The sequence below is a fragment of the Mesoplodon mirus genome, assembly GCF_964341445.2.
Source record: "Mesoplodon mirus genome assembly, contig: SUPER_3_unloc_19, whole genome shotgun sequence".
In the NCBI taxonomy this organism is placed as follows: domain Eukaryota; kingdom Metazoa; phylum Chordata; class Mammalia; order Artiodactyla; family Ziphiidae; genus Mesoplodon; species Mesoplodon mirus.
This window is the reverse complement of record NW_028295568.1, coordinates 491,036-506,909: the sequence shown is the minus strand read 5'-3', so window position 1 is coordinate 506,909 and position 15,874 is coordinate 491,036. Positions and strand designations below refer to the sequence as shown.

Sequence of the window (15,874 nt, the reverse complement as noted above, 5' to 3'; positions counted from 1 at the left end):
GGGGATGAGGCAAAGGGCTCTGTGACAGTGATAGGTCACAAAGGGCTTTGTGACACTGATAGGTCACAAAGGGCATCAGAGGATAAATAGGCTGTGCCAGGGGGTTAGGCTGACAAAGTGGTTACTTCTCTCACTAGGACGGAAGTTCACCACAGCCTCTTGGGGAGATAAAAACCCAGAAGCAGAAGTGAGGTGAGGCGGAGGGGGAGCCTACCGTACCTCTCGACACACTTGAAGAGATTCAGCCTGGGCTCCAGGTGCCCTACAGCGTCCCAACTGTGATCATCTGTGCCCCTACACACACCCCTGCCTCTGGGAGACCCGGAGGCAAACGTGGGGGCCTGTGGGGCGGGCTTGGAAGACCTGCCACAGGGCCGCGTGTGTGACGCAGGAGCATCACAGCTCGCTCTTCTGCCAGTGAGGCCGAGGGAGGGAAGGGCCAGGGAGCCGCCTTAACCGCGCTGCCTGTCGTGATCAAAGACAGCCATGAGTGGGGACTCTCTGCTCCCGTATCACACGGCCCGGAGCAGCACCTGGGTGGACCTGTTCAACACCACCACGGGGAAGCTACAGCAGCAACTGCACAAGGGCGAATACGACCATTTCAAGTACGCGTCGATATTCGAGAGCGACTTCATCCAGGTCACGAAGAGGGGAGAAGCGATTGACGTGCACAACTGGGGCGGCCTGGTGACCATGGGCATCACATCCACCAGCCCCGTCCTCCCGCTCCCAGACATCATGCTGCTGGCCCAACGGGCCACCGGCTGTGAAAAGCACGCCGAGCGCAGCCAGGCCACCAAGGGCAAGAGCCACAAGGCTGCAAAGACCTTAGAGCTCACCAGGCTCCTTCCCTTGGAGTTCGTGAGGATCTCCACTCACAATCGTGAGAAACAACAGCTGCGCGTGAAGCTTGCCACTGGCCGCTGCTTCTACCTGCAGCTGTGTCCCCCTCTGGACGTGCGGGAAGACCTCTTCGCCGAGTGGGAACAGCTGATTTACCTCCTGCGACCACCAGTGGACAGTGAAAGCAACACCTATGCCGTTCCCTTCTGGGACATGCCCTGCATGCCTGTGTTCAAGGAGGAGCAGGACGGGAGGAGCCCGGCCGTGGAGGATTTCCAAGGAAAGGGGCATCAGGACCAGGTGAACGTCAGCAGCCTGCACACGTGCCCTGAGGTGGCCGGGGCCACGCCTGCAGATTTTGCTGGGGGGCACGGAATCCAACTGGACTCCCACAAGCCCGATACCATGCCCGATGTGGCCACTGCGAAAGCAAAACCTACTACAGGGCTCGACAAAGCGTCAGCATCGCAGTCAACGACAAAGTTGGAGACAGCAGGGATGGCAGGAGGCACCGCAGCGGGTACTTTGAGCACGGCAGTGATCAAGTCTCCTGCCGCTGAAGAGCGGAGCACGGCCATAGCAGCCACAGCCAGCGACGGGCCCGGAGGAAGCAAAACCAACAGAGCCACTGGGGACACTGCCACAACATCCCTGAGGAGCGGGAAAACGGCCTTGGCAGGTGCTGAGAACAATTCAGAGTATGCTTCCAGCACGTCCACCAGCCTCTCCCCAGGGGCCGGCATGACTGTGGTCGGAGCAGAACCTACCAGCAAGACTGTCAAAGCAAGAGCCGACAAGGACGATGAGGGGACCCTCGTCTCAAGCTTGCCACAGGAAGGCAAAGTGAGCGAACAGGATGGCAGCTCACAGAGAGTGTCCCAGGCCCGCAAGGGAAGAAGGGAGAGGAGGGAGCACTGGGGAGAGGACAGAGCTCTGACGAGCCCCAAGCTCTGCAGTTCCGTGGAAAGCCACCACAAGGCAGCGGGGAGCAAGACAATCCCCAAAGCAGCTGGCCCGTGCTCAGGCGGCCGCAGAGCCACTAGAGAGGACCAAAAGGCCAAAGGCCACGGCAGCCCGGGGGGCAGCGAGCAGGGCGCTGCTCCCAAAGGCATCAGCCGTGCTCCTATCACCAGTGAGTCCAAGACCTCGCACAAATCGGGCAGGAGCTTATCTCCAGCGCGTTCAGGTCCCACCACCAACATACTCAGCAGGATCAGCTCTTTCTTCAGGAATGTGAGAGCCAGACTTACAAAAAAGACAGTGGCCTCATCACGAAATAAACATGGGAGCATCCTGGCGGAGCCAGTGGAAGGGACCCGAGTGGAGGCCATGACAGAGACAGCAGAGAGTGGCCAGGGCCTGGAAATCACCGGTGTGACATCTGAGACCATGGAGCCAGTGACCGTTGAAGCCCATCGATAAGACCTAGAGCTGGGAGCTGAAAAGGGGACCAGGGCTCTGGGAAATACCCCTGGAGAGCCCATTTCAGCTTCCTTACTGCAATTTAAATAAAAAATCATGCAGTCTGAGAACGCATGCAGTGTTTTGTCTGAATTTCTAGGTCCCGAAGCCCAGCCGTAGCCTCACAGTGGATTCTGTGATGTCAGCTGTGCCACAGTCTGAGACCCAGTGTCCAGGCAAGGGCAGCCCCACCTCACACGCATGCTCAGCGCCAACAGCACTGCTCCATCTGGCTTCCACTCCTTTCTGGCTTTGCCCCCCAGGGCCATGGCTCAAAGTCAGACTATGGTCTGGGAAGCTCTCCTTCACTATCCCGCTATTCTTATTGTTTTTTTTTTTTTTTTTTTTGCGGTACGCGGGCCAATCACTGTTGTGGCCTCTCCCGTCACGGAGCACAGGCTCCGGACGCGCAGGCCCAGCGGCCATGGCTCACGGGCCCAGCCGCTCCGCGGCCTGTGGGATCTTCCAGTACCGGGGCACGAACTCATGTTCCCTGCATCCTCAGGTGGACTCTCAACCACTGCGCCAGCAGAGAATCCACCCCCTATTCTTTTAATAAACACTTATTCCCACTGAAGGTCTGTGAACAGAGGCAGAACAGGACTCATGTCCCCTCGGGCTATTCAGTGGACAGAAATAAGGGCGGCAGTATTAGCTAGCAATCAGAACAGCAAGCACTCTCATCTAGACTTAGCCGTTCCCTGCCCAGGTATATACCCTGGAGAAACACACATGGTCTAAGAAACAACTCTGAGAATGTTTAGAGCAAAAATAACTTAACAGCACAACACGGGCAACAGCCCAAATTTCCATCAGCAGAATTCATACAGCAGGATAGGATGAGATTGGCATATTCAATAGTGAAAAATAAATGAGCTACACACATTAGCATAGATCAACTTCTCATGGTTTTTAAAAACATCAAAAGAATGGGATACAGTTCCACTCATGGAACCATTCTGAAACAAGCTCAAACAACGGATTTCATAGGGTCCATGTTTAAATAAACGGTAGCTAAACCTGAGGGAAGAGTAAACACAAAATTGAGGACAGTTTACTCTAGGGTGGAAAGGCTAGCTCAAGGAGGTTGAAACAAGGCTGTTAGTGCTGCTGGGAATTGTTCTGTCTCTGAAGCAAGATGGTAGGTACACAGGTGTTGTAGTTTTCACATTTTACTAACTCTGAAATCAGGATGGTCCTACAATCACCGTGGCAGTTGTGATGAAGTTATTGGTCAATGCCTTTCTCTTTTAATCACTTGTATTTATGCACAAAAATGATGTCAGATAGGCTTGGCATCTTTAAAGGACATTTATTTAAGGTAAAGTACAAGAACACTTGTTTGGTTATTAGGAAAAGAAGGAATGATATGCCTATTTTACAGATGAGAACACTGAGGCTCAGAGAAGGTAACCTGCTGCAGTCGCACAATGGGATCTTTGCAGAACAGTGATCCACCCGCCCACTTCTCTATGCAAAGCCCTGTCTGTAGTATGCGAAGGAAGCAAGCAAACAAGCCTGAGCTAGGACCAGCACAAGAACCCGCGGCACCACCATCCTTACCATCATGTTCCAACACTACAGAGATGAGCATCAATTTTACTAGATTGAGGGGAGGGAGGGGTGGGGGCCGGGAGCCGGTTTTCGAACTTCAGTGAGCTCACAGCTCTTAGCTGGCCTTATCTCGAGAGCATCCAGTCCACCCTTGAGCTGTGTCTGGCTCCCAGGCTTCTACCTCTAGCCTCTGGCATGACCCGGGCTGCGGCCAGAAACAGGCTCCCACCTGGAATTCCAGCGTTCACTCCTGGAACGTCCAGCATCCAGTCCTCCTCCAGCCACTAATTCAACTTTTGAATGCCCTGCTCACAAGGGTTTCTCCACACCAAATCTGCAGGAACTTTTTTCTTCTGGGGCTCCAAAACCAAATCCTTAAACCTCACATGAGGGAGAGTATTTGTTAGGTCAGAGCATCCTTGTTGATTGGACCTCCAGTTTGTGACTTCCACAGACCTCATCACGGGAGGCTGGGGAGAGGTCTCTTCTGTTGGTGGACGGAATGGTGGGCACTTGGTGGGGAGCACTGATGAGAAAGGGAGCCAGCCCAAGACCTACACATATGCACTGTTTCCCCTGGCCAAACAAGGTTCCTGACCCCAGAATTAACCCAGAGTTTCCCAGAAGACTAGGAGCTGCAGGGAGCCGCAATTAATGTTTTACTCTCCACCAGCTTTTCCTTGGACCCAAGGAGGAGAAATTACAAAAAGATCACATCACACTCCTTTGATCTCATGATTTCCACACAGGCAAGTGCAGGGAAACACTAGTCTGAAGGAAGAAAATGCATTAAAAACACGTGCACAGGGACTTCCCTGGTTGCGCAGTGGTTAAGGATCCGCCTGCCGACGCAGGGGACCCAGGTTCGAGCCCTGGTCCAGGAAGATCCCACATGCCATGGAGCAACTAAGCCCGTGCGCCACAACTACTGAGCCTGTGCTCTAGAGCCCGCGAGCCACAACTACCGAAGCCCGCACGCCTAGAGCCCGTGCTCCCCAACAAGAGAAGCCAAAAATAAATAATAAAATAAATTTACGGGAAAAACAGCACGTGCATAGCCCTTAGCTGTATAAAGTTCTTGAATGTGTGTGCCCCCTTCCGATTCTCACGTCTTTCCACTTTGCGGATAAGCAAGCGGAAGTTCAGAGCATTTGAAGGACTTGCTCAAGGTGGCAGGTGATGGTGCAGAGAGGGAGCTACCTCGGTGCAACAACTTTCAGACAGTGTGCCACCCCGGTCCCGCACAGAGGTACACAGATGGTGGAGGAGACAGGACAGCACGAGTCATGATCACAACTCTGAGTGACAAATACAATGAGAGACGTGTGTTTGGGGACTGGATCTATTCAGAGGAGGGGGTCTGGGGCATGGGAAGGAGTTCTGGGTTAGGGAAGGCTTCACAGGGGAACTGGCACTCACCATCGTCCACGTTTACTGAGATTTTATGAAAGGACAGAGTAAGGACCGCCACTGCCAACTCTGCCCTATTCGATACAATTAAACCATGAGCTTAAATGGTTCAAATTGATCCCATCGTCTTACATTGCTATAGATTTCATCCAGTAGCTGAATTTGGGGGAGGAAAAGAAAAAGGACCCACACAAAACTTTCCCACTTGAAGACATTTTTATTTTGGTAACGCACCTGAGTCCCTGGCAGGATGGGCCTATCCTCCGTGGGGGCAATGGGGTGTTTGGGAGAGGATGGGGGCCCTGCCCTGAGGGGGCAGCTGGGGGATGAGGCAAAGGGCTCTGTGACAGTGATAGGTCACAAAGGGCTTTGTGACACTGATAGGTCACAAAGGGCATCAGAGGATAAATAGGCTGTGCCAGGGGGTTAGGCTGACAAAGTGGTTACTTCTCTCACTAGGACGGAAGTTCACCACAGCCTCTTGGGGAGATAAAAACCCAGAAGCAGAAGTGAGGTGAGGCGGAGGGGGAGCCTACCGTACCTCTCGACACACTTGAAGAGATTCAGCCTGGGCTCCAGGCGCCCTACAGCGTCCCAACTGTGATCATCTGTGCCCCTACACACACCCCTGCCTCTGGGAGACCCGGAGGCAAACGTGGGGGCCTGTGGGGCGGGCTTGGAAGACCTGCCACAGGGCCGCGTGTGTGACGCAGGAGTATCACAGCTCGCTCTTCTGCCAGTGAGGCCGAGGGAGGGAAGGGCCAGGGAGCCGCCTTAACCGCGCTGCCTGTCGTGATCAAAGACAGCCATGAGTGGGGACTCTCTGCTCCCGTATCACACGGCCCGGAGCAGCACCTGGGTGGACCTGTTCAACACCACCACGGGGAAGCTACAGCAGCAACTGCACAAGGGCGAATACGACCATTTCAAGTACGCGTCGATATTCGAGAGCGACTTCATCCAGGTCACGAAGAGGGGAGAAGCGATTGACGTGCACAACTGGGGCGGCCTGGTGACCATGGGCATCACATCCACCAGCCCCGTCCTCCCGCTCCCAGACATCATGCTGCTGGCCCAACGGGCCACCGGCTGTGAAAAGCACGCCGAGCGCAGCCAGGCCACCAAGGGCAAGAGCCACAAGGCTGCAAAGACCTTAGAGCTCACCAGGCTCCTTCCCTTGGAGTTCGTGAGGATCTCCACTCACAATCGTGAGAAACAACAGCTGCGCGTGAAGCTTGCCACTGGCCGCTGCTTCTACCTGCAGCTGTGTCCCCCTCTGGACGTGCGGGAAGACCTCTTCGCCGAGTGGGAACAGCTGATTTACCTCCTGCGACCACCAGTGGACAGTGAAAGCAACACCTATGCCGTTCCCGTCTGGGACATGCCCTGCATGCCTGTGTTCGAGGAGGAGCAGGACGGGAGGAGCCCGGCCGTGGAGGATTTCCAAGGAAAGGGGCATCAGGACCAGGTGAACGTCAGCAGCCTGCACACTTGCCCTGAGGTGGCCGGGGCCACGCCTGCAGCTTTTGCTGGGGGGCACGGAATCCAACTGGACTCCCACAAGCCCGATACCATGCCCGATGTGGCCACTGCGAAAGCAAAACCTACTACAGGGCTCGACAAAGCGTCAGCATCGCAGTCAACGACAAAGTTGGAGACAGCAGGGATGGCAGGAGGCACCGCAGCGGGTACTTTGAGCACGGCAGTGATCAAGTCTCCTGCCGCTGAAGAGCGGAGCACGGCCATAGCAGCCACAGCCAGCGACGGGCCCGGAGGAAGCAAAACCAACAGAGCCACTGGGGACACTGCCACAACATCCCTGAGGAGCGGGAAAACGGCCTTGGCAGGTGCTGAGAACAATTCAGAGTATGCTTCCAGCACGTCCACCAGCCTCTCCCCAGGGGCCGGCATGACTGTGGTCGGAGCAGAACCTACCAGCAAGACTGTCAAAGCAAGAGCCGACAAGGACGATGAGGGGACCCTCGTCTCAAGCTTGCCACAGGAAGGCAAAGTGAGCGAACAGGATGGCAGCTCACAGAGAGTGTCCCAGGCCCGCAAGGGAAGAAGGGAGAGGAGGGAGCACTGGGGAGAGGACAGAGCTCTGACGAGCCCCAAGCTCTGCAGTTCCGTGGAAAGCCACCACAAGGCAGCGGGGAGCAAGACAATCCCCAAAGCAGCTGGCCCGTGCTCAGGCGGCCGCAGAGCCACTAGAGAGGACCAAAAGGCCAAAGGCCACGGCAGCCCGGGGGGCAGCGAGCAGGGCGCTGCTCCCAAAGGCATCAGCCGTGCTCCTATCACCAGTGAGTCCAAGACCTCGCACAAATCGGGCAGGAGCTTATCTCCAGCGCGTTCAGGTCCCACCACCAACATACTCAGCAGGATCAGCTCTTTCTTCAGGAATGTGAGAGCCAGACTTACAAAAAAGACAGTGGCCTCATCACGAAATAAACATGGGAGCATCCTGGCAGAGCCAGTGGAAGGGACCCGAGTGGAGGCCATGACAGAGACAGCAGAGAGTGGCCAGGGCCTGGAAATCACCGGTGTGACATCTGAGACCATGGAGCCAGTGACCATTGAAGCCCATCGATAAGACCTAGAGCTGGGAGCTGAAAAGGGGACCAGGGCTCTGGGAAATACCCCTGGAGAGCCCATTTCAGCTTCCTTACAGCAATTTAAATAAAAAATCATACAGTCTGAGAACGCAGGCAGTGTTTTGTCTGAATTTCTAGGTCCCGAAGCCCAGCCGTAGCCTCACAGTGGATTCTGTGATGTCAGCTGTGCCACAGTCTGAGACCCAGTGTCCAGGCAAGGGCATCCCCACCTCACACGCATGCTCAGCGCCAACAGCACTGCTCCATCTGGCTTCCACTCCTTTCTGGCTTTGCCCCCCAGGGCCATGGCTCAAAGTCAGACTATGGTCTGGGAAGCTCTCCTTCACTATCCCGCTATTCTTATTGTTTTTTATTTTTTTTTTTTTTTTGCGGTACGCGGGCCACTCACTGTTGTGGCCTCTCCCGTCACAGAGCACAGGCTCCGGACGCGCAGGCCCAGCGGCCATGGCTCACGGGCCCAGCCGCTCCGCGGCCTGTGGGATCTTCCAGTACCGGGGCACGAACTCATGTTCCCTGCATCCTCAGGTGGACTCTCAACCACTGCGCCAGCAGAGAATCCACCCCCTATTCTTTTAATAAACACTTATTCCCACTGAAGGTCTGTGAACAGAGCCAGAACAGGACTCATGTCCCCTCGGGCTATTCAGTGGACAGAAATAAGGGCGGCAGTATTAGCTAGCAATCAGAACAGCAAGCACTCTCATCTAGACTTAGCCGTTCCCTGCCCAGGTATATACCCTGGAGAAACACACATGGTCTAAGAAACAACTCTGAGAATGTTTAGAGCAAAAATAACTTAACAGCACAACACGGGCAACAGCCCAAATTTCCATCAGCAGAATTCATACAGCAGGATAGGATGAGATTGGCATATTCAATAGTGAAAAATAAATGAGCTACACACATTAGCATAGATCAACTTCTCATGGTTTTTAAAAACATCAAAAGAATGGGATACAGTTCCACTCATGGAACCATTCTGAAACAAGCTCAAACAACGGATTGCATAGGGTCCATGTTTAAAAAAACGGTAGCTAAACCTGAGGGAAGAGTAAACACAAAATTGAGGACAGTTTACTCTAGGGTGGAAAGGCTAGCTCAAGGAGGTTGAAACAAGGCTGTTAGTGCTGCTGGGAATTGTTCTGTCTCTGAAGCAAGATGGTAGGTACACAGGTGTTGTAGTTTTCACATTTTACTAACTCTGAAATCAGGATGGTCCTACAATCACCGTGGCAGTTGTGATGAAGTTATTGGTCAATGCCTTTCTCTTTTAATCACTTGTATTTATGCACAAAAATGATGTCAGATAGGCTTGGCATCTTTAAAGGACATTTATTTAAGGTAAAGTACAAGAACACTTGTTTGGTTATTAGGAAAAGAAGGAATGATATGCCTATTTTACAGATGAGAACACTGAGGCTCAGAGAAGGTAACCTGCTGCAGTCGCACAATGGGATCTTTGCAGAACAGTGATCCACCCGCCCACTTCTCTATGCAAAGCCCTGTCTGTAGTATGCGAAGGAAGCAAGAAAACAAGCCTGAGCTAGGACCAGCACAAGAACCCGCGGCACCACCATCCTTACCATCATGTTCCAACACTACAGAGATGAGCATCAATTTTACTAGATTGAGGGGAGGGAGGGGTGGGGGCCGGGAGCCGGTTTTCGAACTTCAGTGAGCTCACAGCTCTTAGCTGGCCTTATCTCGAGAGCATCCAGTCCACCCTTGAGCTGTGTCTGGCTCCCAGGCTTCTACCTCTAGCCTCTGGCATGACCCGGGCTGCGGCCAGAAACAGGCTCCCACCTGGAATTCCAGCGTTCACTCCTGGAACGTCCAGCATCCAGTCCTCCTCCAGCCACTAATTCAACTTTTGAATGCCCTGCTCACAAGGGTTTCTCCACACCAAATCTGCAGGAACTTTTTTCTTCTGGGGCTCCAAAACCAAATCCTTAAACCTCACATGAGGGAGAGTATTTGTTAGGTCAGAGCATCCTTGTTGATTGGACCTCCAGTTTGTGACTTCCACAGACCTCATCACGGGAGGCTGGGGAGAGGTCTCTTCTGTTGGTGGACGGAATGGTGGGCACTTGGTGGGGAGCACTGATGAGAAAGGGAGCCAGCCCAAGACCTACACATATGCACTGTTTCCCCTGGCCAAACAAGGTTCCTGACCCCAGAATTAACCCAGAGTTTCCCAGAAGACTAGGAGCTGCAGGGAGCCACAATTAATGCTTTACTCTCCACCAGCTTTTCCTTGGACCCAAGGAGGAGAAATTACAAAAAGATCACATCACACTCCTTTGATCTGATGATTTCCACACAGGCAAGTGCAGGGAAACACTAGTCTGAAGGAAGAAAATGCATTAAAAACACGTGCACAGGGACTTCCCTGGTGGCGCAGTGGTTAAGGATCCGCCTGCCGACGCAGGGGACCCAGGTTCGAGCCCTGGTCCAGGAAGATCCCACATGCCACGGAGCAACTAAGCCCATGCGCCACAACTACTGAGCCTGTGCTCTAGAGCCCGCGAGCCACAACTACCGAAGCCCGCACGCCTAGAGCCCGTGCTCCCCAACAAGAGAAGCCAAAAATAAATAATAAAATAAATTTACGGGGAAATCAACACGTGCATAGCCCTTAGCTGTTTATAAAGTTCTTGAATGTGTGTGCCCCCTTCCGATTCTCACGTCTTTCCACTTTGCGGATAAGCAAGCGGAAGTTCAGAGCATTTGAAGTACTTGCTCAAGGTGGCAGGTGATGGTGCAGAGAGGGAGCTACCTCGGTGCAACAACTTTCAGACAGTGTGCCACCCCGGTCCCGCACAGAGGTACACAGATGGTGGAGGAGACAGGACAGCACGAGTCATGATCACAACTCTGAGTGACAAATACAATGAGAGACGTGTGTTTGGGGACTGGATCTATTCAGAGGAGGGGGTCTGGGGCATGGGAAGGAGTTCTGGGTTAGGGAAGGCTTCACAGGGGAACTGGCACTCACCATCGTCCACGTTTACTGAGATTTTATGAAAGGACAGAGTAAGGACCGCCACTGCCAACTCTGCCCTATTCGATACAATTAAACCATGAGCTTAAATGGTTCAAATTGATCCCATCGTCTTACATTGCTATAGATTTCATCCAGTAGCTGAATTTGGGGGAGGAAAAGAAAAAGGACCCACACAAAACTTTCCCACTTGAAGACATTTTTATTTTGGTAATGCACGTGAGTCCCTGGCAGGATGGGCCTGTCCTCCGTGGGGGCAATGGGGTGTTTGGGAGAGAATGGGGGCCCTGCCCTGAGGGGGCAGCTGGGGGATGAGGCAAAGGGCTCTGTGACAGTGATAGGTCACAAAGGGCTTTGTGACACTGATAGGTCACAAAGGGCATCAGAGGATAAATAGGCTGTGCCAGGGGGTTAGGCTGACAAAGTGGTTACTTCTCTCACTAGGACGGAAGTTCACCACAGCCTCTTGGGGAGATAAAAACCCAGAAGCAGAAGTGAGGTGAGGCGGAGGGGAGCCTACCGTACATCTCGACACACTTGAAGAGATTCAGCCTGGGCTCCAGGCGCCCTACAGCGTCCCAACTGTGATCATCTGTGCCCCTACACACACCCCTGCCTCTGGGAGACCCGGAGGCAAACGTGGGGGCCTGTGGGGCGGGCTTGGAAGACCCGCCACAGGGCCGCGTGTGTGACGCAGGAGCATCACAGCTCGCTCTTCTGCCAGTGAGGCCGAGGGAGGGAAGGGCCAGGGAGCCGCCTTAACCGCGCTGCCTGTCGTGATCAAAGACAGCCATGAGTGGGGACTCTCTGCTCCCGTATCACACGGCCCGGAGCAGCACCTGGGTGGACCTGTTCAACACCACCATGGGGAAGCTGCAGCAGCAACTGCACAAGGGCGAATATGACCATTTCAAGTACGCGCCGATATTCGAGAGCGACTTCATCCAGGTCACGAAGAGGGGAGAAGCGATTGACGTGCACAACTGGGGCGGCCTGGTGACCATGGGCATCACATCCACCAGCCCCGTCCTCCCGCTCCCAGACATCATGCTGCTGGCCCAACGGGCCACCGGCTGTGAAAAGCACGCCGAGCGCAGCCAGGCCACCAAGGGCAAGAGCCACAAGGCTGCAAAGACCTTAGAGCTCACCAGGCTCCTTCCCTTGGAGTTCGTGAGGATCTCCACTCACAATCGTGAGAAACAACAGCTGCGCGTGAAGCTTGCCACTGGCCGCTGCTTCTACCTGCAGCTGTGTCCCCCTCTGGACGCGTGGGAAGACCTATTCGCCGAGTGGGAACAGCTGATTTACCTCCTGCAACCACCAGTGGACAGTGAAAGCAACACCTATGCCGTTCCCGTCTGGGACATGCCCTGCATGCCTGTGTTCGAGGAGGAGCAGGACGGGAGGAGCCCGGCCGTGGAGGATTTCCAAGGAAAGGGGCATCAGGACCAGGTGAACGTCAGCAGCCTGCACACGTGCCCTGAGATGGCCGGGGCCACGCCTGCAGCTTTTGCTGGGGGGCACGGAATCCAACTGGACTCCCACAAGCCCGATACCATGCCCGATGTGGCCACTGCGAAAGCAAAACCTACTACAGGGCTCGACAAAGCGTCAGCATCGCAGTCAACGAGAAAGGTGGAGACAGCAGGGGTGGCAGGAGGCACCGCAGCGGGTGCTTTGAGCACGGCAGTGATCAAGTCTCCTGCCGCTGAAGAGCGGAGCACGGCCATAGCAGCCACAGCCAGCGACGGGCCCGGAGGAAGCAAAACCAACAGAGCCACTGGGGACACTGCCACAACATCCCTGAGGAGCGGGAAAACGGCCTTGGCAGGTGCTGAGAACAATTCAGAGTATGCTTCCAGCACGTCCACCAGCCTCTCCCCAGGGGCCGGCATGACTGTGGTCGGAGCAGAACCTACCAGCAAGACTGTCAAAGCAAGAGCCGACAAGGATGATGAGGGGACCCTCGTCTCAAGCTTGCCACAGGAAGGCAAAGTGAGCGAACAGGATGGCAGCTCACAGAGAGTGTCCCAGGCCCGCAAGGGAAGAAGGGAGAGGAGGGAGCACTGGGGAGAGGACAGAGCTCTGACGAGCCCCAAGCTCTGCAGTTCCGTGGAAAGCCACCACAAGGCAGCGGGGAGCAAGACAATCCCCAAAGCAGCTGGCCCGTGCTCAGGTGGCCGCAGAGCCACTAGAGAGGACCAAAAGGCCAAAGGCCACGGCAGCCCGGGAGGCAGCGAGCAGGGCGCTTCTCCCAAAGGCATCAGCCGTGCTCCTATCACCAGTGAGTCCAAGACCTCGCACAAATCGGGCAGGAGCTTATCTCCAGCGCGTTCAGGTCCCACCACCAACATACTCAGCAGGATCAGCTCTTTCTTCAGGAATGTGAGAGCCAGACTTACAAAAAAGACAGTGGCCTCATCACGAAATAAACATGGGAGCATCCTGGCGGAGCCAGTGGAAGGGACCCGAGTGGAGGCCATGACAGAGACAGCAGAGAGTGGCCAGGGCCTGGAAATCACCGGTGTGACATCTGAGACCATGGAGCCAGTGACCGTTGAAGCCCATCAATAGGACCTAGAGCTGGGAGCTGCAAAGGGGACCAGGGCTCTGGGAAATACCCCTAGAGAGCCCATTTCAGCTTCCTTACTGCAATTTAAATAAAAAAACATACAGTCTGAGAACGCATGCAGTGTTTTGTCTGAATTTCTAGGTCCCGAAGCCCAGCCGTAGCCTCACAGTGGATTCTGTGATGTCAGCTGTGCCACAGTCTGAGACCCAGTGTCCAGGCAAGGGCAGCCCCGCCTCACACGCATGCTCAGCGCCAACAGCACTGCTCCATCTGGCTTCCACTCCTTTCTGGCTTTGCCCCCCAGGGCCATGGCTCAAAGTCAGACTATGGTCTGGGAAGCTCTCCTTCACTATCCCGCTATTCTTATTTTTTTTTTTTTTTTTGCGGTACGCGGGCCACTCACTGTTGTGGCCTCTCCCGTCACGGAGCACAGGCTCCGGACGTGCAGGCCCAGCGGCCATGGCTCACGGGCCCAGCCGCTCCGCGCCCTGTGGGATCTTCCAGTACCGGGGCACGAACTCATGTTCCCTGCATCCTCAGGTGGACTCTCAACCACTGCGCCAGCAGGGAATCCACCCCCTATTCTTTTAATAAACACTTATTCCCACTGAAAGTCTGTGAACAGAGCCAGAACAGGACTCATGTCCCCTCGGGCTATTCAGTGGACAGAAATAAGGGCGGCAGTATTAGCTAGCAATCAGAACAGCAAGCACTCTCATCTAGACTTAGCCGTTCCCTGCCCAGGTATATACCCTGGAGAAACACACATGGTCTAAGAAACAACTCTGAGAATGTTCAGAGCAAAAATAACTTAACAGCACAACACGGGCAACAGCCCAAATTTCCATCAGCAGAATTCATACAGCAGGATAGGATGAGATTGGCATATTCAATAGTGAAAAATAAATGAGCTACACACATTAGCATAGATCAACTTCTCATGGTTTTTAAAAACATCAAAAGAATGGGATACAGTTCCACTCATGGAACCATTCTGAAACAAGCTCAAACAACGGATTGCATAGGGTCCATGTTTAAAAAAACGGTAGCTAAACCTGAGGGAAGAGTAAACACAAAATTGAGGACAGTTTACTCTAGGGTGGAAAGGCTAGCTCAAGGAGGTTGACACAAGGCTGTTAGTGCTGCTGGGAATTGTTCTGTCTCTGAAGCAAGATGGTAGGTACACAGGTGTTGTAGTTTTCACATTTTACTAACTCTGAAATCAGGATGGTCCTACAATCACCGTGGCAGTTGTGATGAAGTTATTGGCCAATGCCTTTCTCTTTTAATCACTTGTATTTATGCACAAAAATGATGTCAGAAAGGCTTGGCATCTTTAAAGGACATTTATTTAAGGTAAAGTACAAGAACACTTGTTTGGTTATTAGGAAAAGAAGGAACGATATGCCTATTTTACAGATGAGAACACTGAGGCTCAGAGAAGGTAACCTGCTGCAGTCGCACAATGGGATCTTTGCAGAACAGTGACCCACCAGCCCACTTCTCTATGCAAAGCCCTGTCTGTAGTATGCGAAGGAAGCAAGCAAACAAGCCTGAGCTAGGACCAGCACAAGAACCCGCGGCACCACCATCCTTACCATCATGTTCCAACACTACAGAGATGAGCATCAATTTTACTAGATTGAGGGGAGGGAGGGGTGGGGGCCGGGAGCCGGTTTTCGAACTTCAGTGAGCTCACAGCTCTTAGCTGGCCTTATCTCGAGAGCATCCAGTCCACCCTTGAGCTGTGTCTGGCTCCCAGGCTTCTACCTCTAGCCTCTGGCATGACCCGGGCTGCGGCCAGAAACAGGCTCCCACCTGGAATTCCAGCGTTCACTCCTGGAACGTCCAGCATCCAGTCCTCCTCCAGCCACTAATTCAACTTTTGAATGCCCTGCTCACAAGGGTTTCTCCACACCAAATCTGCAGGAACTTTTTTCTTCTGGGGCTCCAAAACCAAATCCTTAAACCTCACATGAGGGAGAGTATTTGTTAGGTCAGAGCATCCTTGTTGATTGGACCTCCAGTTTGTGACTTCCACAGACCTCATCACGGGAGGCTGGGGAGAGGTCTCTTCTGTTGGTGGACGGAATGGTGGGCACTTGGTGGGGAGCACTGATGAGAAAGGGAGCCAGCCCAAGACCTACACATATGCACTGTTTCCCCTGGCCAAACAAGGTTCCTGACCCCAGAATTAACCCAGAGTTTCCCAGAAGACTAGGAGCTGCAGGGAGCCGCAATTAATGCTTTACTCTCCACCAGCTTTTCCTTGGACCCAAGGAGGAGAAATTACAAAAAGATCACATCACACTCCTTTGATCTCATGATTTCCACACAGGCAAGTGCAGGGAAACACTAGTCTGAAGGAAGAAAATGCATTAAAAACACGTGCACAGGGACTTCCCTGGTGGCGCAGTG

General features: G+C 53.7%; 2 protein-coding genes across 2 annotated transcripts; both read left to right on the top strand.

Annotated features, from left to right (window-relative positions):
* Positions 1-6,079: 6,079 nt before the first annotated feature.
* Positions 6,080-7,861, top strand: LOC309801653 (Golgi-associated RAB2 interactor protein 4-like; the record flags this gene model as incomplete). The annotated part of the gene is made up of 2 exons (XM_082646734.1): positions 6,080-6,802; positions 7,151-7,861. 2 exons carry the CDS (start codon positions 6,080-6,082, stop codon positions 7,859-7,861), a joined length of 1,434 nt encoding a protein of 477 aa, XP_082502860.1.
* Positions 7,862-11,676: 3,815 nt separating this feature from the next.
* Positions 11,677-13,458, top strand: LOC309801652 (Golgi-associated RAB2 interactor protein 4-like; the record flags this gene model as incomplete). Its single annotated transcript, XM_082646733.1, has 2 exons — positions 11,677-12,399; positions 12,748-13,458. 2 exons carry the CDS (start codon positions 11,677-11,679, stop codon positions 13,456-13,458), a joined length of 1,434 nt encoding a protein of 477 aa, XP_082502859.1.
* Between the last annotated feature and the right edge of the window lie 2,416 nt (positions 13,459-15,874).